The sequence below is a fragment of the Mytilus californianus genome, unplaced genomic scaffold, assembly GCF_021869535.1.
Source record: "Mytilus californianus isolate M0D057914Y unplaced genomic scaffold, xbMytCali1.0.p SCAF_19, whole genome shotgun sequence".
Taxonomy (NCBI): Eukaryota; Metazoa; Mollusca; class Bivalvia; order Mytilida; family Mytilidae; genus Mytilus; species Mytilus californianus.
Genome location: NW_026262667.1, coordinates 167,567 through 194,292, shown reverse-complemented (window position 1 = coordinate 194,292; position 26,726 = coordinate 167,567). Strand labels below are relative to the sequence as shown.

The window sequence follows — 26,726 nt, the reverse complement described above, 5'->3', positions numbered from 1 at the left end:
TATAAAGCTTAAAAAAAATAATCATAAAACATTCGTATTTATGTCTAAGTTTTTATTAAAATCTAGTATACAATTCAAGTAATTCAACTTTTTTTGTTAAGTTTACCCCCAAAAAAATCATAAAACATTCGTATTTTTGAATATATTTTTAATGGTACGAGTTTGCAGTGGTACGAGTTCTGATTGGTACGACTTCCCAGTGGTACGAGTTTACGTTGGTACGAGTTAACTTTTTTGGTACGAGTTTACGTGGTACGAGTTTACGTGGTACGAGTTTACAATGGTATGAGTTAACTTGCTTCCACTTCAACTACATGAACCCAAAGGCCATAGGAGCTATTTACATCAGTCAGTGCCCATCATCGACATAAACTTTTACAAAAACCTTCTCCTCTGAAACCATTCACCAAAAGAAGAATTTACCATTGTATGCAAATTTGTCTGCCATTCCTTAGAATCACACGAGTTCCTGCAAACATTGCATCACAATTTAAAAAAGCAGACGTCATAAATAAAAATTGATTGTTGCTTGATATCAGAAGGTTATTTGGAGACAAATCTGGGGTCATTTGGAGACAAAATTCAGCTGCATACCAAAAGTGTAAATACATGTATGTCTATTTCAACCAAACTTTAACTGAATGATTCTTAATGTATCTAGTACTAATTTTGTGTTTTTTATTCCTGCCTATCAACCAACATGGCAACCATGGAAAAAATAGAACTTAAGGATAAGATGCATTAATGATCATTTATCTCAGTCAAGGATATAACTCTATAGGGTTATTAGAGAAAAATAACATACATTTGTTATTGTGGACTAAAAAAATCAAAGAACTGTGATAACATATGTATATTACATGTTCCAAAGGGCCAATATACATCATTTGTTTTGTTAAAATGTATACAAGTTCTATTGATATTATTATTGTCTTTATGTATACTAAACTATAGAAAGATATAACAGTTCATAGTTTGCCAATCATACATAGTATACCTATGTTATTACAGAAAAAAATATGCCTGTAATAACTAAAGGGTGTTATTACAGCTTCTCTACATCACTTCAAAGCCTTTGCTCGGACATACATCATGCTTAATCACAATGTATTTTAATTTATTGTAAGAATTGATGATCAGAGCATGTAATGAGATTCTGCGCAAGCTTCCCAGTAATTCCCAAGTGTCTCATATAATAAGTTACATGCCTTTAATAACAAAACCTTGTTATTAGTCCCCATCCGATGAAGTCGAAGGGGACTTTTGGTTTGCAGTCTGTCCGTCTGTCCATCCGTCAGTTCGGCAAATCAGCTTTCCACACTTTTTTTCGTTCTGGAAGATATTGATTTGATATTTGGTATATAGTTTTATCAGTCAGGGGACTTATTGAAATAAATGATTTTTTAATCACTTATTTAAGTAGCAAATTCGAAGTTTTGTCACAAATTGTGATTTTGTAGTTTTACCAAAATTTTAAACACACAGGTTTAGATTATATCTTTTCATTAGTAAAATTGAAAAAAATTAACTTTTTGATTCTTTTAAACTGCCAGGTTTATGCATTTGATGCAATCATTTAGCTGCAAATTCTATTTTAGTTGAAAAAATGCCATTAAATTGGCTTTACATAATGAACTGATACTTTCTTAACAGATTTTTCCCAGCAGTGGGAGTATTTTTCTTGTAAAATTCAAGGTTTAAATTTAAAGAATATGTAATAAAATTCTACTGTTCGCGACCAAAATTTCACTGTTCGGGGGTGTTGAAATTAGTGGGGGTTATTAAAATAATGATACTTAAAGAAGTGATTTTTTGGAAGGAAATTGAGGTATGATACTTAAACAAGTGATTTTTATGTCATTATCCTAGATTTAGTACAAGGTCATCACCTGACATGACCCGGTCATCCTATCAACACAGATGTTGGTTCTGATAATTTTAGCAACATAATTAGTCCCTGGATCATTAGTATTCTATATTTAAAGCTACAATAAAATTAAATCACTTAGTCTAGTGATTAATTTGTACCACTTAAATAGGTGATTATTAAAGAAAGACAACTCTTACTTCCAACCTTTATGGACATAATGTTACTTGAATCAGTGATTTAGAAAATCACTCATTTAAGTAAGTCCCCTGACTGTTTATCATGACAAGTTATAGATCAAGTTTGTATTTTGTTCCGGTCTGATGATTTAGTCCAGAGTTATGGACCATAACTCTGGACCAAATCTTATTTTAGAGTACTATGTTAAACCATATTTCTGTACAAAGGGAGATAACTCATTTTTTAAAAGACATTCTTTGTCAAATTATTTGAAGAATTTTTTGGCAGGTTTGTTTGTTATTTAGTATAAACTAATTTTCTGAATGCCATATATATATATAAAAAAATATGAAGAGAAATCCTTTAATTAGATAATAATCTATTTTTATTAATGTATATATTTCAATACATTACATTGTGTAGATAAAAGTTGTTGACATTTTATAGATAAGTTACAAATCTATATTAGTTTGTGACAAATGAAAGAAAAAATATTTGGAACTATTAATTATATTTGATTATAATTTGAAAATAGATATACACTGTACTACATCATATCTAATTTAAGAGAACTATTAATCATATCTAATGTTTTTTTTTTCATCATGCTTATAAGATATTGATTGATAATTGGTATATAGTTTTATCATGACAAGTTACAGATCAAGTTCAATTTTTTGTTTCGTTCTAATAATTTTGTGCAGAGTTATGGTCCTTGGACTTGAAAAAATCACTCATATATAAATCAGTTTTCCACACTGTTTATTGACATGATATTTACTTTTTGTTTACACCATGACAAGTTATAGAACAAGTTAGCATTTTGTTCCAGTATAATGAATTTTTACCCGGTAGGGGACTATGTATTGCCATGCAATACTCTCAGAATGCTTGTTACAGCTAAGTTTATCCCTTAAAAGCCTTGTCTCATTGATTTACCATGGTTGATGAAAAAGGTATTAATTTAATTCGAAAATTAGTTATCAAGGCTATGTATTTAGTTTCTGCGCAAAGTTTCAGGACTTCCCAAGTGCCCACTAAAAATTAAAATATTTATGATTTATTTAACAAATAACAAACATATGTTACTACAGATTTAGAAAATTTAAGGATTAAAGAGTAGACAACTCATGAAAGTATCTGTAATAACACATGCAAGATATTTTCTCTAATAACCCTAAAGAGTTATATCCCTGACTGTTTATTGTCTGAATATCTTGAAACCATAATTAGATAGAAAAATTTGCAAGAAAACAATATGATCCTTCCTATTTCCACTAAAATAATCAGATGACTCTTTTTAGTCCCCTACAGACGAAGTCAAAGGGAACTTTAGGTTTGCACTCCGTCTGTCTGTCTGTCCGTCCGTCTGTCTGTACTTCTGTCAGTCCGGCAAATCAGTTTTCCACACTTTTTTTCTTCATGCTTGAAGATATTGATTTGATATTTGGTATATTGTTTTATCATAACAAGTTACAGATCAATTTAAAATTTTGTTCCGGTCTGATAATTTTGTGCAGACTTATAGTCCTTGGACTTAAAAAATTCACTCAAATATTCAGTTTTCCGCACTTTTTTTCGTCATTCTTGAAGATATTGATTTAATAATTGGTACATTGTTTTATCATGACAAGTTACAGATCAAGTTCGAATTTTGTTCCGGTCTGATGATTTTTTGCAGAGTTATGGTCCTTGGACTTAGAAAATTCACTCAAATAATCAACTTTCCACACTTTTTTTCGTCATGCTTGAAGATATTGATTTCATAATAGGTGCATAGTTTTATCATGACAAGTTACAGACCAAGTTTGAATTTCGTTTCGGTTTGATGATTTTTTGCAGAGTTATGGTCCTTTGACTTAGAAAATTCACTTAAATTATCAGTTTTCCGCACTTTTTTTCGTCATGCTTGAAGATATTGACTTGATATTTGTTGTATAGTTTACACCATGACAAGTTATATATCAATTCAGCATTTTGTTCCAGTACAATTAATTTTTAACTGGTAAGGGACTATGTATTGCCATGCAATACTCTCAGAATGCTTGTTTTAGGAGTATTTGCTTATTTTTCTTGAAATTTAAATCACAATAAAACAAATATTGTTTGTGTAACAACAATCATCATTTTGATTAAACCTTAAATATTGTATCTGCAAACTTTTTCTGTTAAAATTGTAGTATAAATTGGAATCCATATGGGAGAAAACAGGTTATTTTTTCAGTATTTTTCCTTCAATTTTAGGTATTCATGGTAATACTGAATTATGTTAACTGCTGTTAGTGTATTCTTTCATTTGGCATAATATGCGTGTGTATTTTACATTCTATAGAGATGATTTTATTGGTTTTGTAACATTTCAGGCTAAAATTGGAGCAAAACCTTTGAAAGAAAAGTAATATTGAAAGGAAGCCAAAGATGCAAAGGTAGGTTAGAGGTTATGTTGGTCCATGATCAGTTTATGTTGGTCCATGATCAGCTTATGTTGGTCCATGATCAGCTTATGTTGGTCCATGATCAGCTTATGTTGGTCCATGATCAGCTTATGTTGGTCCATGATCAGTTTATGTTGGTCCATGATCAGCTTATGTTGGTCCATGATCAGTTTATGTTGGTCCATGATCAGCTTATGTTGGTCCATGATCAGCTTCCTTTTTTGCATAAAATAATTGTTGCAGAGGTGATGAGTAAAGTACAACTAATTTTTAGTTTGATGCACTGTCTGGATTTAACACTGTTGCCTCAAATTTAGGAGGCCAGATGAACATCAACAAAATATGTCTAATCTCAACAAATATTTAATTTGCCTGTCCAAACCCAGGAGATGACCCCATTAAAGATTGGTGGATGCCTCAGTCTCCCTATTTTTGTTTTGTGTTTTATTTTATGCTGTTAGTTGTCTCTTCTGAAATAAATCTAAAATCTCACTTAGAAATAACTCTTCATGGGGATTTTTTTTTGGTGAAGGTTAGTGATTGAGAGCAATTGATTCTGCTCTCTCTGTATATATCACATGAATATTTTATATTCTTTAGTAATTACACAAATTGTTTTGTTGACGAAAATAAGAAAGCAACCCTACATTTATATATTAAACAGAAAAAAACCATATGTGTGATTGTTGCATGGATAAATTGAATAAACTTTTAACAAACATTCCCGTTTGAATGGTTTTTCACTAGTAATTTTTTGGGGCCCTTTATAGCTTACTGTTCGGTGTGAGCCGAGGCTCCGTGTTGAAGACCGTACTGTGACCTATAATGGTTTACTTTTATAAATTTTGACTTGGATGGAGAGTTGTCTCATTGGCACTCATACCACATCTTCTTATATCTATTAAAAAACAATGCACTAAATCAGAAATAAAATACTACAAACATTATGATTCCTGCACTACAAGAAGTAAAAATATTTACCACAATGATGAAAAATCATGGTTTACAGAAGAATGTTAAAGTTTATAATGTAGTGACAAACAATGTGTTATTGTAAATTTTAACAAATACCATTCGTATGAAAATAGAGTACAATTATATTTAGATAAAGAAAAATACAAACGGTTTAAAAATCAAATTACAAAAAGTATAAGTTCAATACATAAACATGGATAACAGGAATTGTCAAAAATACTTCACAGTGCAACAGACCATATTAACTACCAACACACCACTTCACCTTAAAACAGACATACCAACAAACACAAACAACTATGAACAACACATAGTCCAGATATCCTGACTTGGTACAGGCACAAAATGTGGTAATTTGTCAGGTTGAACCAGTTTTAAGTGTACCCCCATTTGCCTATCTAGCCCATTTGTCATGAATATGTTGTCTAGATTATGAAAAACTAATCCAAAGCAATTATATTTAAGAAGCCCAAAATCAGTGTTATTCATACCAATTTTTCTAGCCAAGATATCAAGCAGTGTTCACCTACAAATTAATTTATTGTCAAATATCATTAAACAGTTTAAATATGTATCTATTAATAAGAATCGATGATATATGCCAGAAATACAATTCCTATGATATGCATTAATCTTGAAACATTGTATCTGTGTATCACTTCACAAGACTAATCTGGATTTTCTCACTTATTTTTCAAATTCATTAATATTTTTATGAATTAGTTATTGACATAAGTCCATTATTTACATTAATTTGAGTATCACAAAAACAAATTTCATTTCAACAAATTCAATTTTAATTTTACAGTGTTGCACGTTTCTTGGGTGTTGGTGAAATTGATGATGGCACCAAAGAAAGATACAGACAAAGAAGAGAAAAATGCTATAGAACAGATCTGAAAGACCAAGGAGATGAAGTGGATTTTGGAAGAAAAAGCTGTGTTGGCAGAAAACAGTGCAAACCAAGGAAGAGGGAGTCTTTATTTCAGATTGTTGGAAAAGCTGTGGTAAGATTACGAAAAATTACTCAAAATCTTGACAGTCAGTTTTCACTCAAACATACTTAGAAATAATATGGAGCACAACCCTCGTCCAAAAGATATATTTTGCAGTTATCTGCTGACTGACATAAAATATTTAAAGTAAAGTAGCCATAGTAATCCTTATTAGATTTATCTTGACCTCATGTCCCATCAGTGCGAAAGGGTATATTGTTACAAGAGTATAATTGTTAATAAATCATACAAATAAAAGGAATTGCAAAAAAATACAGTTCAACAGACCAATTCATCTAAATTTAAATAAAATTTCATACAAAAAAATTTGATAAAAATTTTAAATACTTAGATATTCTGAAATTAGCACCTATTTCGTTAAAATATAGCAAATCTCCTTTATTATGCCACTTTAATGACATAATAGTAAAATTGCATCTTTAAGTTGAGATCATGTAAACATTCTCTAAAATCTTTTATTTAATTAGAATAAAGGAGTCAAAATATCAGTACATTATTTCATTTTCCATGAGCTAAAAGAGCCTAGTTATCCCTAAAATGTACCTTCTCGTTTTTCTTGAATTCTGTTGAAGTTACACAAGGGAAAGTTGCATATGAAATATTCTAATAGTACCTCTCCATCAAATGGCATACCCATTACACTTTCTGTCATACCAAGTGTAACATGTTATATTTTCTTTGTTAATTGACACCATTGATTTTTGATAAAAGATGATGCGGGGTATACAATGAAGAGATAATTTGTATGCCACATGTAAGATTGTAGAGGGGCTTTATGTTTTCCAGTCTGTACATCCCTGTGTCCCGAATCAGTTTTAATTTTGTAGTAAGATCAAGTTTTGGTTTAAAATATTTTGTGGTCACATCAGCATGAAACTTAGTACACATATTCAATATTAAGTGAGCTATTTAATTTATATATATTCCAAATAAGGGTTTTAACCTAGATTTCAGCCTTCACTGAACATAGAAATGTGATACTGTGTATCAGGTTAAAGTTTTGGTTTTAACCTAGATTTCAGCCTTCACTGAACATAGAAATGTGATACTGTTTATCAGGTTAAAGTTTTGGTTTTAACCTAGATTTCAGCATTCACTGAACATAGAAATGTGATACTGTGTATCAGGTTAAAGTTTTGGTTTTAACCTAGATTTCAGCCTTCACTGAACATAGAAATGTGATACTGTTTTATCAGGTTAAAGTTTTGGTTTTAACCTAGAAAACAGCCTTCACTGAACATAGAAATGTGATACTGTGTATCAGGTTAAAGTTTTGGTTTTAACCTAGAAAACAGCCTTCACTGAACATAGAAATGTGATACTGTTTATCAGGTTAAAGTTTTGGTTTTAACCTAGAAAACAGCCTTCACTGAACATAGAAATGTGATACTGTTTATCAGGTTAAAGTTTTGGTTTTAACCTAGAAAACAGCCTTCACTGAACATAGAAATGTGATACTGTTTATCAGGTTAAAGTTTTGGTTTTAACCTAGAAAACAGCCTTCACTGAACATAGAAATGTGATACTGTGTATCAGGTTAAAGTTTTGGTTTTTACCTAGAAAACAGCCTTCACTGAACATAGAAATGTGATACTGTTTATCGGGTTAAAGTTTTGGTTTTAACCTAGAAAACAGCCTTCACTGAACATAGAAATGTGATACTGTTTATCAGGTTAAAGTTTTGGTTTTAACCTAGATTTCAGCATTCACTGAACATAGAAATGTGATACTGTGTATCAGGTTAAAGTTTTGGTTTTAACCTAGATTTCAGCCTTCACTGAACATAGAAATGTGATACTGTGTATCAGGTTAAAGTTTTGGTTTTAACCTAGAAAACAGCCTTCACTGAACATAGAAATGTGATACTGTTTATCAGGTTAAAGTTTTGGTTTTAACCTAGAAAACAGCCTTCACTGAACATAGAAATGTGATACTGTTTATCAGGTTAAAGTTTTGGTTTTAACCTAGAAAACAGCCTTCACTGAACATAGAAATGTGATACTGTGTATCAGGTTAAAGTTTTGGTTTTAACCTAGAAAACAGCCTTCACTGAACATAGAAATGTGATACTGTTTATCAGGTTAAAGTTTTGGTTTTAACCTAAAAAAACAGCCTTCACTGAACATAGAAATGTGATACTGTGTATCAGGTTAAAGTTTTGGTTTTAACCTAGAAAACAGCCTTCACTGAACATAGAAATGTGATACTGTATATAAGGTTAAAGTTTGGGTTGTAGGTAGTTTGTGGTCACATCACCATGAAACTTAGTACACATGTTCATAATGCAGTGAACGGTTTGATATATATGTGATGTTTGGGTTTTTACCCATTTGTCACTGTCCACTTAACATGGCAACGTGAAAGTGAGAGGGAGGCATGATGTAGTGAACGGTTTGATATATATGTGATGTTTGGGTTTTGACCCATTTGTCACTGTCCACTTAACATGGCAATGTGAAAGTGAAAGGGAGGCATGATGTAGTGAATGGTTTGATATATATGTGATGTTTGTGTTTTTACCCGTTTCTCACTGTCCACTTAACATGGCAATGTGAAAGTGAGAGGGAGGCATGATGCAGTGAACGGTTTGATATATATGTGATGTTTGGGTTTTTACCCGTTTGTCACTGTCCACTTAACATGGCATTGTGAAAGTGAGAGTGAGGCATTATGTCCTATGGACACATATTCTTGTTTATCTTTTTGTAATGATGAGTTAAAACGCAAGTTTGTGTTTAGTCTATTTGATCAGGACATGTAAAGTAGTTGGTGTGTTTAGTCTTTTAGATCAGGACATGTGAAGTAGTAAGTGTGTTTAGTCTTTTTGATCAGGACATGTAAAGTAGTTGGTGTGTTTAGTCTATTTGATCAGGACATGTAAAGTAGATGGTGTGTTTAGTCTATTTGATCAGGACATGTAAAGTAGATGGTGTGTTTAGTCTATTTGATCATGACATGTAAAGTAGTTGGTGTGTTTAGTCTATTTGATTAGGACATGTGAAGTAGTTGGTGTGTTTAGTCTGTTTGATCAGAACATGTGAAGTAGGTGTGTTTAGTCTATTTGATTAGGACATGTAAAGTAGATGGTGTGTTTAGTCTATTTGATCATGACATGTGAAGTAGTTGGTGTGTTTAGTCTATTTGATTAGGACATGTGAAGTAGTTGGTGTGTTTAGTCTATTTGATCAGGACATGTAAAGTAGTTGGTGTGTTTAGTCTATTTGATCAGGACATGTAAAGTAGTTGTTGTGTTTAGTCTATTTGATTAGGACATGTGAAGTAGATGGTGTGTTTAGTCTATTTGATCAGGATATGTGAAGTAGTTGGTGTGTTTAGTCTATTTGATCAGGACATGTAAAGTAGTTGGTGTGTTTAGTCTATTTGATCAGGACATGTAAAGTAGTTGGTGTGTTTAGTCTATTTGATCAGGATATGTGAAGTAGTTGGTGTGTTTAGTCTATTTGATCAGGACATGTGAAGTAGTTGGTGTGTTTAGTCTATTTGATTAGGACATGTAAAGTAGTTGGTGTGTTTAGTCTATTTGATTAGGACATGTGAAGTAGATGGTGTGTTTAGTCTATTTGATCAGGACATGTGAAGTAGTTGGTGTGTTTAGTCTATTTGATCAGGACATGTGAAGTAGTTGGTGTGTTTAGTCTATTTGATTAGGACATGTAAAGTAGTTGGTGTAAAGTACAAAGCTACATTGAAGTAGTAGGGAACCTTAGATTTTAATGATTACCAGTAGAACACTGTTTAGGTGGTGTCTTCTTGATTTTTGAGATATGTTTATGCAGCAATGACCAATCAGAATAACAGTGTTCAGTTTGATGCGCAATTTAAAGAGATTTTCATGCTCTCTCCCCCTTAAAAAACACTTCACATCACCCCAATGTACCAAAAATGAAAAAAAATTACATTTTCAAGAACAAAATCAAAGAAAGCATGTGTAGTAGTGTCATTTTTACGCGTATTAAATAATAGTAAAAATATCTTTATAACGTACTTTAAATTGATTGTATTTATTATAAAAGTTTAAATCTTGAATTTTGGTAAAGGAATATTATTATTTAATTGCAAATCTACATTTTACTTTTTATATTGAGTTCATGAATATTCAGAAGGTTCTTACCTACTTAAAATTACGTATTTGATTGGTCATTCTGATTTCGCGGTCAATTTAGTTTTCTTTGTATTGATCCAGGGAGATTTGAACGGGAACTTGAAAATTACAGTCGCATGATATTGTGTGTCCTGAATTTATATTACCTGTACATTATTATTTTCATTCACTGTGGACACAACAAAATTACTGATTAGTACATCTGCACTCTCATGTAAACAATCAATCTTCAAACAATGTCAATGTGTAAAAATAATTAATTGTAACTATGTTAAAGTTGAATGGTGATATACCAATAACACTACATGTATGTATGCTATCTATCTATCAATGTGTATTGCTGGATAGTTTAAGTCCGCTCTCTCTTAACCTCTGCAGTAATTTCTCTAATCTGACCAGATGTTCCTCGTATGTATCGGAGAATATGATAAGATCGTCCAGATAAATGAAGCAGATATCAAGATGGAGGCCTCTGATATGTTGCTGGGCTGTTGACTAATCCAAACGGCAAGCGGTTGAATTCGTAAAAGCCTAGTGGACCAACAGTGAAAGCTGTTCTCTGCTTGTGGGACTCCTCTACCTCTACCTGATGGTACCCACTCTTCATATCAAGTACTGTATATAGCGTGTTACCTCCTAGAGTGTCTAGTATCTCTTCGCTGCGTGGCAAAGCGTATGAATCCTTCACAGACCTTTGATTAAGTTGTCTGTAATCAATACACATTCTGAGTTTCCCATCTTTCTTTGGGCAAAGTACCACATTAGATGACCAAGTTGAGTGTGAGCGTCGTATTATGCCAGCTGTGAGTAGTTGTTGTGTTGTAGATGTGTACGAACTTCATCAAACATGGCTGGTGGTATACGCCTGCTTGAACGGTGTTGTTTGCAAAAAAAAAAAAAATAGATAAAGTTTGAAAACTCCTGATTCCAGTACCTAAATATGTTTAGGATTTCTTTAACCAAATGATTTGATTACTTTGCAATATTTTTTCAGGGAGCAAAAGATAAAAGTGGAAAGGTAAATGTAGAAGAGAAAATGAGAAGTTTTGCACCAGCTGATCTGAATAACAAAGAGAAGTTTCCTGAACCATCACCTGCTGATGTTATTAAGGTAATAATTGTAACCCCACTCACAAAGTGGCTTGTATACAGCAATGACCTTGTCTTTCTGCTAGTCTGTCCTTCCATAACTTTTGTAAATATTACTCAAGAGTCTGCATTAATGAATGACTGAATATTTAGTCTGCGGCTCAACTGTAATATACGGTAGAAGTAGTTCCTTACCCAATTACGTATTCATACAGCAGCAAGGATATGTATGAGACCTGTATCAAATATTATGTATGCCTGTTATCGTAGTCTCCAATGACGGACACATTGACACATCAACACATAGATTGACACATCGACATTGACACAGCCTACAGCGCTAGATTGCTCTTTGACACAGACTACGGCGCTAGATTGCCGTTTTACACAGCATACAGCGTTAGATTGCCCCTAACCCTAATCCTAAACCTACTCTACCCCTAACCCTTATCTCTAACCCTAATCCTAACCCTAGCCCTAGCCTATGACGCTAGATTACCATTTGACACAGCTTACGGTGTTAGATTTCTATTTGACACAGCCTACTCCAGTAGATTCGTATTTTACACAGCCTTACGGCAGGAAATTTTTCCCTATTACACTTAGAGGACCGTAGATGCCAAAATAGCACAACACAAGGCGTTATATTGTTCTTTGTCAAATCCTAGCTATGGCGACAGATTGATCATAAACCAGTGTCGATATGTTGATGTGTCAATATGTCGATGTGTCAACGTATCGATGTGTCTATGTGTCGATGTGTCCAGATTAGCCATTAAATGTAATGCTGATTCACTCATTAATAATCTGCTGATGAGAACTATTTCTTCCTTATTCTCCAGTAGATCCTAGTCTGCAGCTTTGTATTGTTGGGTAGTACTTTGTAAACAATTTTCAGATCTTCCTGGCAGTCACTTCCTGTATGACGACACTGTGAATATTTATTATACCGCTTGAGCTTGGAATTTTCCTTTAATGTGGAAAATGACACTTTATAAGATATGGCATGCAACTCCTTGTTATTATTCACTTTTGTCTAAACATGATGAATTTTGCTTACACATTGGTAATAACAAATTCATGTATTTTTAAAAGACAATAATGTAGGATGCAATATTATTCTGATGCTTTGTAGGAGATGGTGTGTGTCAAAGTAAATTGTCAGTGTCATGTAATATTAATCTGATGCTTTGTAGGAGATGGTGTGTGTCAAAGTAAACTGTCAGTGTCATGTAATATTAATCTGATGCTTTGTAGGAGATGGTGTGTGTCAAAGTAAATTGTCAGTGTCATGCAATATTAATCTGATGCTTTGTAGGAGATGGTGTTTGTCAAAGTAAATTGTCAGTGTCATGTAATATTAATCTGATGCTTTGTAGGAGATGGTGTGTGTCAAAGTAAATTGTCAGTGTCATGCAATATTAATCTGATGCTTTGTAGGAGATGGTGTGTGTCAAAGTAAATTGTCAGTGTCATGCAATATTAATCTGATGCTTTGTAGAAGATGGTGTGTGTCAAAGTAAATTGTCAGTGTCATGTAATATTTGTTGAACTACTTGAATAATTAAATATAAAGGGGAAAGGGTATATAGTTTGTGATCCTTGCAGTACCTGTAGTTATAAGTTTAAATTTACCAGTCATATCTTTCCTATATTGGACTTGAAGGGGAGACATGTTTAAGTTTGCAAAAACAGTTCTATTTTTTATGAGCACATTGCCAGATATCATGAATAGAAAAAAAAAAAAGTTGAATTACATTATGGTCCATTCAACATTACTGAAAAGGTAATTTATCTCAAAATGATTTTAATCATTGAATTTTATTTTCTCAGTTAAAAGAAGATTTGTTTTATGATGAAATCATTAAAGATGAAGCCCTTGAAGGAAGGAATGGTAAAGGTGAAAGTCACATGGACATGGCTATGGAACGTCCTAGAGAAGTAGGTGATAATGGAAAAGTAGAGAGGAACTTTGATGAAATGGATATGCCAATGTCACGTCACAGGGAAGAAGAGGATCATGATGAGTAAGGCTGTTTACAATATATTTATAGTACAGATAACCAGCTCTGGGAAAATATCTGGAAACTGATATTGGCAAAAGTGAAAAAACAATGGAAGTAAATTTCACTGTTGTCAAATCTATTGTTTAAATACTCATTAAATCTTGTGATATCTTTTTAATACATTCTATAGATTTTGTGCAGCACAAGTTATTGAGATATATGATATATTATTATAAAATATGTTTGTGTACTTTCTAATATGGTTATTGCATAAATAATTGTCCAGTCTGTCAAAAAATTATTTTGAATTATTAAAAATCAGCCATCTTACACATCACATGTCCACATAATCAATATGTGTTCAGTGTGAGTTTTTATTTGTAAAAAAATAATGTTAAATCCAATGTTACTTTACCATGAGAACATAGCCTAACATAATGTCCTATTAGAAAAATAACATACAACTTCTTTAGGAGAAAGTGGGCAATTGTTTGGTTGATACAAACGATCAATAATGAATTCACAGTGAACAATGTGAAAAATTATTTGTAAGAATGATTCTTAGTGGAGCTTAGCAGATTTAGTTAGGATTTGCTTTGGGGGGTTATGGCTCTAACCGTTTAGGAATTAGGGGCAAAAAAGGGGGAAAAACAAGGGTTTCCTGGACAGTTTAAAAGCAGTGTAAGAGAGGTAATCCAAACACAACGTTTTGATTGCCTCCCTTACACTGCTTTTAAATTATGTATAAAGAAAGAAACTCAATTTTCCAATTTATTTTGTTAATTCTTTGTATATAGTCTGAAAACAGATTTACTAAGTATTGCACAACAGCAAGAAATCTTCAATTGAATATAAATTCAAATCATAAATTTGGATTCCAGACAATAACTTTAGTTTAAGTGTATGGATCTCTATGAAATATAATCAAAAGGTTCAATACCACAAAAGGAAGGTTGAGATTGTTTTTGGGGGTGATGGTCCGAACTGTTTAGGAAATAGGGGCCAAAAAGGGGCCCAAATAAGCATTTTTCTAGTTTCCATACCACAAAGGGATGGTTAGGATTTGCTTTGGGGGGTTATGGCTCTAACTGTTTAGGAATTAGGGGCAAAAAAGGGGGAAAAACAAAGGTTTCCTGGACAATTTAAAAGCAGTGTAAGAGAAGTAATTCAAACACAACGTTTTGATTACCTGCCTTACACTGCTTTTAAATTATGTATAAAGAAAGAAACTCAATTTTCCAATTTATTTTGTTAATTCTTTGTATATAGTCTGAAAACAGATTTACTAAGTATTGCACAACAGCAAGAAATCTTCAATTGAATATAAATTCAAATCATAAATTTGGATTCCAGACAATAACTATAATTAAGTGTATGGATTTTTATGAAATATAACCAAAAGGTTCAATACCACAAAAGGAAGGTTGAGATTGTTTTTGGGCGTGATGGTCAAAACTGTTTAGGAAATAGGGGCCAAAAAGGGGCCCAAATAAGCATTTTTCTAGTTTCCAGACAATAACTTGTGGAACGGTGTACGGATCTCTCTGAAATTATACCACAAGTTTCCATACCACAAAGGGATGGTTAGGATTTGCTTTGGGGGATAATGGCTCTAACCGTTTCGGAATTAGAGGGAAAAAGGGGGAAAAAAGGGTTTCCTGGACAATTTAAAAGCAGTGTAAGAGAGGTAATTCAAACACAATGTTTTGATTACCTCCCTTACACTGCTTTTAAATTATGTATAAAGAAAGAAACTCAATTTTCCAATTTATTTTGTTAATTCTTTGTATATAGTTTGAAAACAGATTTACTGAGTATTGCACAACAGCAAGAAATCTTCAATTGAATATAAATTCAAATCATAAATTTGGATTCCAGACAATAACTTTAGTTTAAGTGTATGGATTTTTATGAAATATAATCAAAAGGTTCAATACCACAAAAGGAAGGTTGAGATTGTTTTTGGGGGTGATGGTCCGAACTGTTTAGGAAATAGGGGCCTAAAAGGGGCCAAAACAAGCATTTTTCTAGTTTCAGGACAATAACTTGTGTATAAGTATTTTGATTGCTCTGAAATTGTACCAAAAGGTTCAATACCACAAGTAGAAGGTTGGGATTCATTTTAGGGGTAACTTGGGGGTTCAATTTTTTTTCTTCAAGATTTAAGAAATTGTCAATTTTCCAAAGAAAAAATTGGGGGTCACAATTTATTTTGCTAATTCTTTGTATATAGTCTGAAAACAGATTTACTAAGTATTGCGCAACAGCACAGTGTATTGCACAACAGGAAGAAATCTTCAATTGAATATAAATTCAAATCATACAACCAATTTCAAGTTCTTTGACTACATTTATTCTGTGTCAGAAACCTAAAATGTGTCAAATATTTAATTACAATCCAAATTCAGACCTGTATCAAGCTTGAATATTGTGTCCATTTTTGCCCCAACTGTTCAGGGTTGGACTTCTGCGGTTGTATCCAGCTGCGCTCCGCAAAGCAGTTTATTTTTTATTAAAATATTGCTTTATATATTTGGCTTGTTAAGTCACATGATTGGTGGTGGTGTAATCAGTATAATAGGCAATATTTGTAAATTTGAGAGATGTTTTTTTTTAATATTTGTTACAAAATATGTCAAACATATGAAAATGGTTTATTGTTAACGTTTAAATTATAAATTCTTTTATTTTATCTCATATTTCACTTTATTCATTCATAGATATATTATTTGTGGTTTAAAATTGCTTTATTTTGTGCAGTCATGAAAGACAATAAATGATAGACTGTTTATGCTGTTGTTATCTGGCCTTGGAATGGATTTTAATTGTAATCTTTTAAATGAATAGGTTACTATTACAAAACATCCATGTCACTTTTAAAAGTTGGTGTCTCATTTTGGTTCTATATAACAACATGAACAAACGCTCTTATCTATTTACAATGTTTTAGACACTTGGTGATATAGAATTTGACATATTACATGTATTATATACCTGTTTCTTGCTGAGACTGTATTCTGACCTCTAGATGTCTTTAAGTTTTTGTGTTGTTGGGTTACTTTCCTCATTAACTTACCTCACACCACTTTCTTCACACTTGAATCCAGGTTTTATTTTTGAGACAGAAAGTGCTTTTCAGACAAAATAGCAGTAAACATAAACTTCCAGTATTGTAAAAATTAACTTGCTTTACTGACTCTCTAGCCATTGTAATAAAATGGATTGGTTCTGTATCTGTTAACTGTCCATATATGACAAATTGTGTCTTGTTAAGTCTGGGATATAAATTGACCAAAACTAATGACAACATTCACAAGATCATTTCAAGAGCACATTAAATTCAAATCTAATTGCCTTAGACTTGGAAAATACTGAGAGAAATAGTGTTGATTAAATTTTCTAAATCAATTAATGGAACAAAACAAATATTTGATACCATTATTTTGATGCAACAAAGACAAAATTTAACGGTATTATATTTTATTCTTTAGATCAGTTAACAACTAGTTGTAGGTAAATATTAATTGGTGCTGTCTTGGCTTTATAAATTGAATTATAAAGAATGAAAATGAATTATGTAAAAACGTACCAACATACAATAAGTTACACAATATATATAGAGAGTGGTATATATGTATGTGAATTATTATGTGGTGTTTTCATCAGCTGTTATAGGAATGATGCATGTTTCATTGTTTCATGTTATTGTAATCAGCATAAAAGTTCTGATAATGTAACAAATGTTACACCTGTCACCAGGTACAAAGTTAATGGCCACAGTGGCACTTTTTGTCTTGCCTGCCTTACAAGACATTTAGGTGCTAATTTTCTGACAGCAGAATACTTGCTTAAAGCTGATTTAAGTTTTCTGATGAGGACTATTTAAGTATAAATACTTCAGATAAGTCATTGATATTTTGTATGCAGTTGATTACCATCCATGCATCTTAGTTGTTTGAATTTAATAAGTAAACAGCAAAAATGATCAGCAACACAATTACTACACGAATGTCAATAACATTGAAACCATCAGTTGACTCTTGATAGGAGTTATTGCTCTTTTCCAATTTTTTTTTTTATACTAATTACTATTATCCTGTAAAGTATAACAGAGGGACTATAACAAACTCTGTAACCATCAAAATAATCAGCAAAACAAAAGCTAAATTAAGTCACACAAATTTAGAGTTATCACCCTTTAATAACTATTTTTACCAAAAAGTTGCATTTTTCTTTGGAAAAAAATTAACTCTAAAACTTCTAGACTTTAGCCTTTAACTGTGTTTTGACGCAAACCGCAAAACATATTTCTATGTCAACAATTCAATTAGTATGATTAGAACCTATATAGATTCTGTTTATATCCCTCTCTAGGAGTAAGGGTTGTATTGCATTCACCTTGTCCTTGCATTTTTCACATTTTTTTGTGTGAACTTATGAATAGAATGACTTCATAATTGGTCAGCAGCTTGACAGTAATTAGTTATGCGGGAGGGCTTTTATGATCTGTCTGACACCTTCTTCCTGTTTTTCTGATATTTTGATTTTATGAGTGGAGGTATGCTTAGCGCTACAATGCATCTAACTTCTTGCTTGTCATTTTCGAAAAAGTGTTTTAAAAGGTAAATTTAACCTGAAGTGATATTAAACCATGCTTCTCTTTTTAATTCAATGATTTTGATCCTTTTTTGTCAGTGCTTTCCTTCCTAATAGTTGCAAAGCTTAAATTTTGTTGGAATGTCTTGAAGTGAAAAGTTTACAAATCTAAACAAAAGAAGATGTAACTGATTCAATATATGGCTGAAGAAAATGCAGTTTATTATTGGCATAGGTCTGTTGATATTTGATAGAACTATAGATTTATTTGGTTATCCCCTTGTTATTCAAACAAATTCTAATTATATCCTATCATATATGACCCAATGCAGATCAGTATGGTCAATGAAGTCCTCCCTTCCAGTACAGCATAAGGGAAGAAAATTCTAACTACAGATGAGTGAATTATTCAGCATTTTTATGCCCCACCTAGGGGCATTATGTTTTTCGGTCTCTGTGTCTGTTCGTCCATCCGTCTGTCCTGTTTCAGGTTTAAGTTTTTGGTCAAGATGATAGTGCGAGTGCGCTTCAGGTTAAAGTTTTCGGTCAAGGTAGTTTTTGATGAAGTTGAAGTCCAATCAACTTGAAACTTAGTACACATATTTCCTATGATATGATCTTTCTAATTTTAATGCCAAATTAGAGTTTTGCCCCTAATTTCACGGTCCACTGAACATAGAACATGATTGTGCGGTACTATGGACATATTCTTGTTTACTTCTGACCTTAGATAATGTATTTGTTTACTGAAAGATTGTAATGGGAAGATTTCGAAGTTTGTCATTTGTAATCGGTAAAGATGTTGTTGAATGCCTAACTTGTTCATTTCAAACAGATTTCTTCTCGTAATGATTAATACTGTTGGACAATATTCCTTTCAGGAAACTTTTGTTAACCCTCTGCAGTTATATGTTTCTGTGTCTGGCTAACCCCTTTATATTGCTAAGATTTCCCATTTTAATATTACATAGGTGTTTTGTACCTCCATATTGAAGAGTTAGAAATTGAAACTAGACAGTGAACTGATTAATGTTGGTGTACAGGTTCTTGAATTTGAAGAGGATTGAAATAACTTATTAGTTATTGTTTTAATGAAGTTTTCTGATTTGTATTCAAGTAAAAGGATTGAGGACAATGTATGCAGGGTGTGAATTTCTTGTCTTTATCAATAACCATTTATGAATGAAAGGAAAGAAAACTTGAATTCTAATGAACTGGAACTAGTTTTAAATAAAAAAAAAAGTAAGAGATGTTAGATAACAATGAATTTATTTATCAGCAAATTTTAATATGAACAAATCAGTAGCTCAGTAGAATCCTTTATATACTTGTGGTCATATTTGTATTTGGATTTTCAATAATTGCCTTCCAACTCCATACTGGTAATAGGGGGATACAGATTTTTTTTCTGAATGTAGAAATTACTGTGTTGCTAAGGATTTTCTGTAATTTTAATTCGAAGTGCTTAAAACCTGAGTTAAATTCTGAATGGAAAAATAAAGATTATGAAAAATAAATTCCTTAAGTTTTAATTATTCAATCCTGGTACTTTATATCTGTATTGCATGTATGTATAATTTTGCCATCACAGTCTTTACATATTTTGACAAAGACTCTTTATGTTACAGACTTGATACTAGAAAAATTAGGTAAGCCATATTGCATCATGTTACATTGGAAATTTATGTTGTCATAATGCTTTAACTTGAGTTTGTGGAATTATCACAGATATTATCATTCAGCCACTTTTAGGAGCATGAAATAGTTCTCCCTTTATTAATTGTTTGGACTAACCACTTACCCAAGAAAAATTTTAAAAACATGAGTTATTAATCTATAGAATATATAGTTCTGTTCACAAAGTACTTTGTTTAGTTTGCTTTATTCATATTTCTTTATCTTTACTACTGCTTTCTGATTTTTCATTCGTTTTTCTTTCAATGCCAATTTTCAAAGCAATAGCTCAGTGAAACATATTGGAGATGTATCATGCTCTATTAGGCATACCAAAATCAATATTCAGACAGAACTGCAATATAAGAAAATATTACAATCTCAAATAATTTCAGTTGAAGAATCATGTCTTGCAATATTATGAAAGGAGAAGGGGCATTAAGTAAAAAATTTCAAAGATGTGGTATAATTGTCAATGAGACAACTCTTCACCAGAGACCAAATGACAAAGAATTTAACAACTATATGTCATGGTCTGGCCTTCATCAATGAGCAAAACCCATACCACATAGTAAGCTATAAAAGACCCCAAAATGACAAATGTGAAACAATTAAAACGAGAAAACAAACAGCCTGATTTATGTACAAAACAATGAACAAAGAGCTAATATGATATACAGCAACAAACGGCAACCACTGAATTACAGGCTTCTGACTTGGGACAGGCCCTTTTTGGCCCAAGATAATAAAGCTTTTGAGAACTATTTCGAATTACAACATAACATTTGGAAATGTATACTGTCAAGAAATGTAAATGAAGTACACAAGATTTGTTATGTTATGACATCACAATTACTTCATAATATGCACCAACTTTATTGTCCCTACTCCTTTGGTCTTCATTGCTTATGTCTTGCTAGATGTTGTAGGTAAGAGTCAGTCCTTCAGTGTTATTTTAAAGTTCCACTCAATTGCATTATTATACCCCACGCAACGGGTTGCGGAGGGTATAATGTTTTTGACCCGTCCGTCCGTCAGTCCTGTTTCTTGTCATCGCAACTCCTCTCAAACCACACAACAGAATTTCACGAAACCTTTTTAGATAATAAGGACATACTATGTAGTTGTGCATATCGACAGGAAATTACGATTCAATTTTTTTTCTAGGAGTTACGCCCCTTTGAACTTATTTGCTTCAATGTACTACTGCAACAGTTTGTCATCGCAACTCCTCTGAAACCACAGCACAGAATTTCATGAAACTTTGTAGATAATAAGGACATACTATGTAGATGTGCATATCGACAGGAAATTACGATTCAATTTTTTTTCTAGGAGTTACGCCCCTTTGAACTTATTTGCTTTAATGTACTACTGCAACAGTTTGTCATCGCAACTCCTCTGAAACCACACAACAGAATTTCATGAAACCTTTTTAGATAATAAGGACATAATATGTAGATGTGCATATTAACAGGAAATTACGATTCAATTTTTTTTCTAGGAGTTGCGCCCCTTTGAACTTATTTGCTTTAATGTACTACTGCAACAGTTTGTCATCGCAACTCATCTGAAACCACACCACAGAATTTCATGAAACTTTTTAAATAATAAGGTCATGCTATGTAGATGTGCATATTGACAGGAAATTATGATTTAATTTTTTTTTCTTACACTTATTTTATTTCTCCAATGACAATGTGGGGACGTGGGGTATGTGAGCGCGCTTACTAAGGTTCTTTAATTGATGCATCAACAAAAGGATAATATTACCGGTACAAAGATTCAGGGAATTAAAGTGTTAGGGTCCTGGAAACCTGGTTCATGAATACAGAATTTGGTTCATATAAAAGGCCTGCTGTGGCATTTAAATTAAATAAATGCAATTTGCAGTATAAGCTGTTATGGTATGACTATGTTAAAAAAAAAACATATATATTCTGGTCAATGATGGCATAAATATAAATATCCTTCACTCACTTGTTGGGCTTAAAAATAACTGAAATAAAATTTGAATTTCTGATAGTAAATTGAATAATGTTCCATTTGGCAATTTATATACAGACTGTAACACTGTTACTAATATAATAACATTAGAAAATATGTTATTCAGGGTCCTATTACTCTCAATAAGAGGAAAAAATAATATTAAACTAAAAAATTAGTACTTGTTTCATGATCAATACCAGTCATGCCAGTAAGTCTCAGTCATTACAGCTGACTTTCAAAAAAATGTTATCAGAAAAAATACTTGTAAGTCATTAACATTTGAGTAAAACATTTGATTAATTTTTTTTGTAAGAATTCTTTTAAAGAGCGCCTGGACATCTTGAAGTTCTTCTGATTATCATACTACACCATGTAAATGCTGGTCAACTATAGATGGACAATGTATTGGTATTATATTAATAACTACAGCAAACATTCAACACCATACAGTACTATATATAATTATTTGGTTGCTACAGTCTGTTGCTGGTTCATTTTGGTCTGTGTCTGCATGCAGTCTTAAACTGGGTACAGGTGGGTGTATAGTAGAAGACTTCTGAGAGTCCTGTATATGAGGTGTTTTACAAATCATTATTCCAAACATACTATAGTTTATTATCGACTAATCCTACCAGTTGGCATCAATATGGTGAGCCACCACCCAGCTGATCACCCTCGTCCTGAAAATAGCAGTTTCAAGTGAACATCAACGAAAGTAAAATACATCAAAAACCAAATCAAAAATAGCCAATTGCAAGTGGTCATCCTGCTTGACAAAAGAACAAGGTTCACTTTAGGCCAAATATGACCTTGAATTTCAACTTTATCATAATTTGGTTCTTAAATGTATCTATTCCAAAAGCTTTACTACTAGGTTAGTCAAATCTCTTCATTAGAGCACATTCTTGGATTCAAAGTCAGCAAATTTGGGATATATTGTCAAAAAACGATGATTTTGAGCATTTTTCTGACCTATAAGCTTGAGGAAACCCTTAGCTGCAACCTAGGATCCAAAATGTTCTGTAGCCAAAAGTTGCCAATGATGAAATTGAATCCCAAGATAAAAAAACTTTCTTGATCAGGGATGGCGGCTAAAGTAAATAAGTTTAAAAACTGTAAAGAATTATTGAAATTTGACCAAAAGTGATGTTACAACACAAATAATGTATACTTAAGTGGTCATTTCTTCATCATTTTAAATGTGATGTGCCCAAAAGGAGTTATTTTGTATTAATAGTTATATAACAACTATTTCTAAGTGAATTTTGTAGTATTTTGGCCTGATTAAATAAAAACATAAAAATCTCAGGGCTAAATTTAACCCTTCGTGAACTTACTCCTTTACAAACAAAACTATTTAATTCTCTACAAAGGTGCCAAGTCGTCAATGCTAGAGCTATTTAGGTTTGAGGAGTTTTTTCTCATTTTTCCAGACTTTAAAACTTAGCCATTTTTAGCCATTTTTCAGCAAATTTATGAAAGAGGGTACAAATTTTGTGTAATCAACTCCTACAGTTTTCAACCTATAACCCTGACACTTGACAGAAAGATTGCATATATGTTGAAGTTGTGCATCTGCTATCATGGAATTGTAAGAGAAATTTTTTGTTATTTTTTCAGACTTGGGAACTTGGTCATTTTTCAGCCAAATTTAGTCACAAAATTTGCAACCTGGCCGTTTTAGACTTTGATCTATTTGTTTTTTATTTTTCTCACAAGTTTGTGCCATTTGAAGTGTAATCTGGAGGAGATTTTGCCATAATAATATTGTCACATATGTAGAAATGGGAGTTCATGATTGACTATTTGAAACTAACTTACAATAAATTAAGTCTTACCCCTTTGTTGATATTTCTTTGTGATATACTTTACCATGTTCAGTGTAGAGTATCTATATCCTGTTGATATTTCTTTGTGATATACTTTACCATGTTCAGTGTAGAGTATCTTTATCCAGTTGATATTTCTTTGTGATATACTTTACCATGTTCAGTGTAGAGTATCTTTATCCTGTTGATATTTCTTTGTGATATACTTTACGATGTTCAGTGTAGAGTATCTTTATCCAGTTGATATTTCTTTGTGATATACTTTACCATGTTCAGTGTAGAGTATCTTTATACTGTTGATATTTCTTTGTGATATACTTTACCATGTTCAGTGTAGAGTATCTTTATCCTGTTGATATTTCTTTGTGATATACTTTACCATGTTCAGTGTAGAGTATCTATATCCTGTTGATATTTCTTTGTGATATGCTTTACCATGTTCAGTGTAGAGTATCTTTATCCTGTTGATATTTCTTTGTGATATACTATACCATGTTCAGACTATATATAGACTTATACAGGATACTGTTCCACAAAGTGTACATGAGCAGCACACAAATTAGTAGTTTAAGGCTTATACAAGTTAAGGATTGCATGTGAAATAGTACCCATCTCTAAATGTTATTAGTAGTAGTTATATTACAGAATGGGTCTGTTATTGATCTCATAACTTAAAGCTTTAACTTTGTATCAACCATATTATAGCTTGTGATGTTTTCACTCACAAACTAACTGAAATTAATTATTTTTCCTATTTTGAAATTTTAAAAAGTAATGTCAAAAACATTATGGCACATGTATATAGGTTTAAGTTCTGACAATGTAACATATGTAATAAGACATCTGTACACAGTAAAAGTTAATGCTTCATATCACATAACAATTTTGTATATATTTTTAATAGATGTTCTTTTGTTGCATATCGTTCATATCAAGCTTTCAGTATTGTTGTATTGTGTGATAAGGAAAATCCAGTTTCAGTTTGTGGATTCATGATTCATTTCATTTTAAATTGAGAGCTCAGAAAAGTCTATAATTCAGTTTGACAGCTGCAGGCATACTAATTTTTGACCTTTTTTAACTGGACCAATCCCTACTTTACATAAAAATTCATCACCCAAATGTTTTTAACATGTAATTTCATCCCCCTACTTAATATTTCATGCATAAAATATAAAAAAATAAATTTGGAAAGTGTATGAAAAAAATTTACAAGTTATACACTGTCCACACTTGGGACTATATTTGTAGACAACGAAAATCAAAGGATGATTACTGTGTCCTCGGACCTAAAAGGATAGAAAGACTTGACCAATCTAATATAACTTTGCATGACCTAAGCTTAGTGAATTGTAAGATAGTTGGCCATAGGATATATATTATAGAAACAATGGCTATTTTAATATTGAACTTTGGCTGATTATTTTTTACGTTTAAATCGAACAATTTCAACTATCAAGATTTGGGCCTAAAAAATTCAAATATTGCAAAAAATTGCTTTTTAAATGCCTTTTTATGTAATGTTTAATGTATTAAAAGCAAATGAACACTCATTTGATTTATCAGATTTATTACAATGATTCAAAAGTCAAATTTATATGAGCCTGTGCCTGAAAATTGAGATTTTGGAATTAAGGGGGCCTTTCATAAACATACATTTTTTTAACCAATTTATAAAATATTTGAAATTTTTTTACCATAAATTATCCTTTCATATATATTTAATGAACTTTAAATGGAAAGAAAAGTTACAAATAGCATACCACATGAGTATAAAATGGTCTTAGGCCATGTAAGACTGAAAATTATTTTGGGTCTGCACAGTTTTTTCACTTTTCAATGGAAAACTTGCATATAGTTTTAGTCTCAACAGGCATATATTTGAATCACTTACTATCCTAATGAAGAAAATAAAGGTAGTTTATGAAAGGAATAAGGTGCACTTATCATTGTTAAGTGCTTTTATTACAGACTTAGTGAAATATTATGATGGACTTCAACTTTTATGTACAAAGCTCTTTCTTTACATTTCACATGCATCAAACTGGCCGTTTGTCAGACCAGGACCATAGATACAACACATTTTGCACATTTTTTCTGTGATAATCTACTTTTCTCTAGATTCAGAGTTCACAAATGATTAATGAAACTTGAATTAAGCATAGAAATACAAATATCATAACATAAAAACCTGTCAGATAGAAAATCAGCATACCTCTTAGGCATAAAATGGAAACTGCTTTAAATGCTTATTTTAGCTATATAATGGCAAAATGGGACATTTTTACAGAATTTCTATCAAATAAAGATGTAAATCCTTTACTTTTATTCAGTTTGACAAATTGAAACAAGCACATCATCCAGGAAAGTTGCCAAAGTACAGAATCTACATTTACTGAATTCATCTCTTATGCCCAAGAACACAGTTATTTCGTATTGCATTTCTTTTAGGCAATAAATTAAAATTAAAAAAATCGCACCTGCTCTCTCTCAAAAAGATTTTTACAGTACTAGTGTAGTGTACTACTTTTGGGACAAATAATATCAAAATTATAGAAAATTCTACTAGCTCTAACTCAAAATATGGACAATTCTATGTTGAGGGGGTCTATGGTTCAGTTTGACAGCTGCAGGCGTACTAATTTTTGACCTTTTTTAACTGGACCAAATCAATACTTTGTATGAAAATTCATCACCCAAATTTTTTTAACGTGTAATTTCATTCCCCTACTTAATATTTCATGCATAAAATTTAAAGAAATAAATTTGGAAAGTGTATGAAAAAAATTTACAAGTTATACACTGTCCACACTAGGGACTATATTTGTAGACAAGGAAAATCAAAGGACAATAACTGTGTCCTCGGACCATATAAGACAGATAACTTTTAGTTTTGTCTCACCTTGTCCAACTTTTCTCATTACTTCAATGCATCTGTTGTTTTTGT

The 26,726-nt window shown here is 31.9% G+C and overlaps 1 protein-coding gene across 5 annotated transcripts in view; it reads left to right on the top strand.

The window, feature by feature from the left end:
* Positions 1–26,726, top strand: part of LOC127727011 (inactive rhomboid protein 2-like) — a 55,600-nt gene that overhangs the window by 1,607 nt on the left and 27,267 nt on the right. For 3 of the 5 annotated variants that reach the window (XM_052234390.1, XM_052234392.1, XM_052234389.1), the window contains exons 2-6: positions 4,411–4,473; positions 6,266–6,464; positions 11,591–11,707; positions 13,519–13,712; positions 19,916–19,936. In XM_052234390.1, the coding sequence (XP_052090350.1) occupies positions 4,466–4,473; positions 6,266–6,464; positions 11,591–11,707; positions 13,519–13,712; positions 19,916–19,936 (539 nt within the window). In that variant the 5' untranslated portion in view covers positions 4,411–4,465. The remainder of the gene's footprint in view (positions 1–4,410; positions 4,474–6,265; positions 6,465–11,590; positions 11,708–13,518; positions 13,713–19,915; positions 19,937–26,726) is intronic. The other 2 variants (XM_052234391.1, XM_052234393.1) reach the window with 1 other exon arrangement.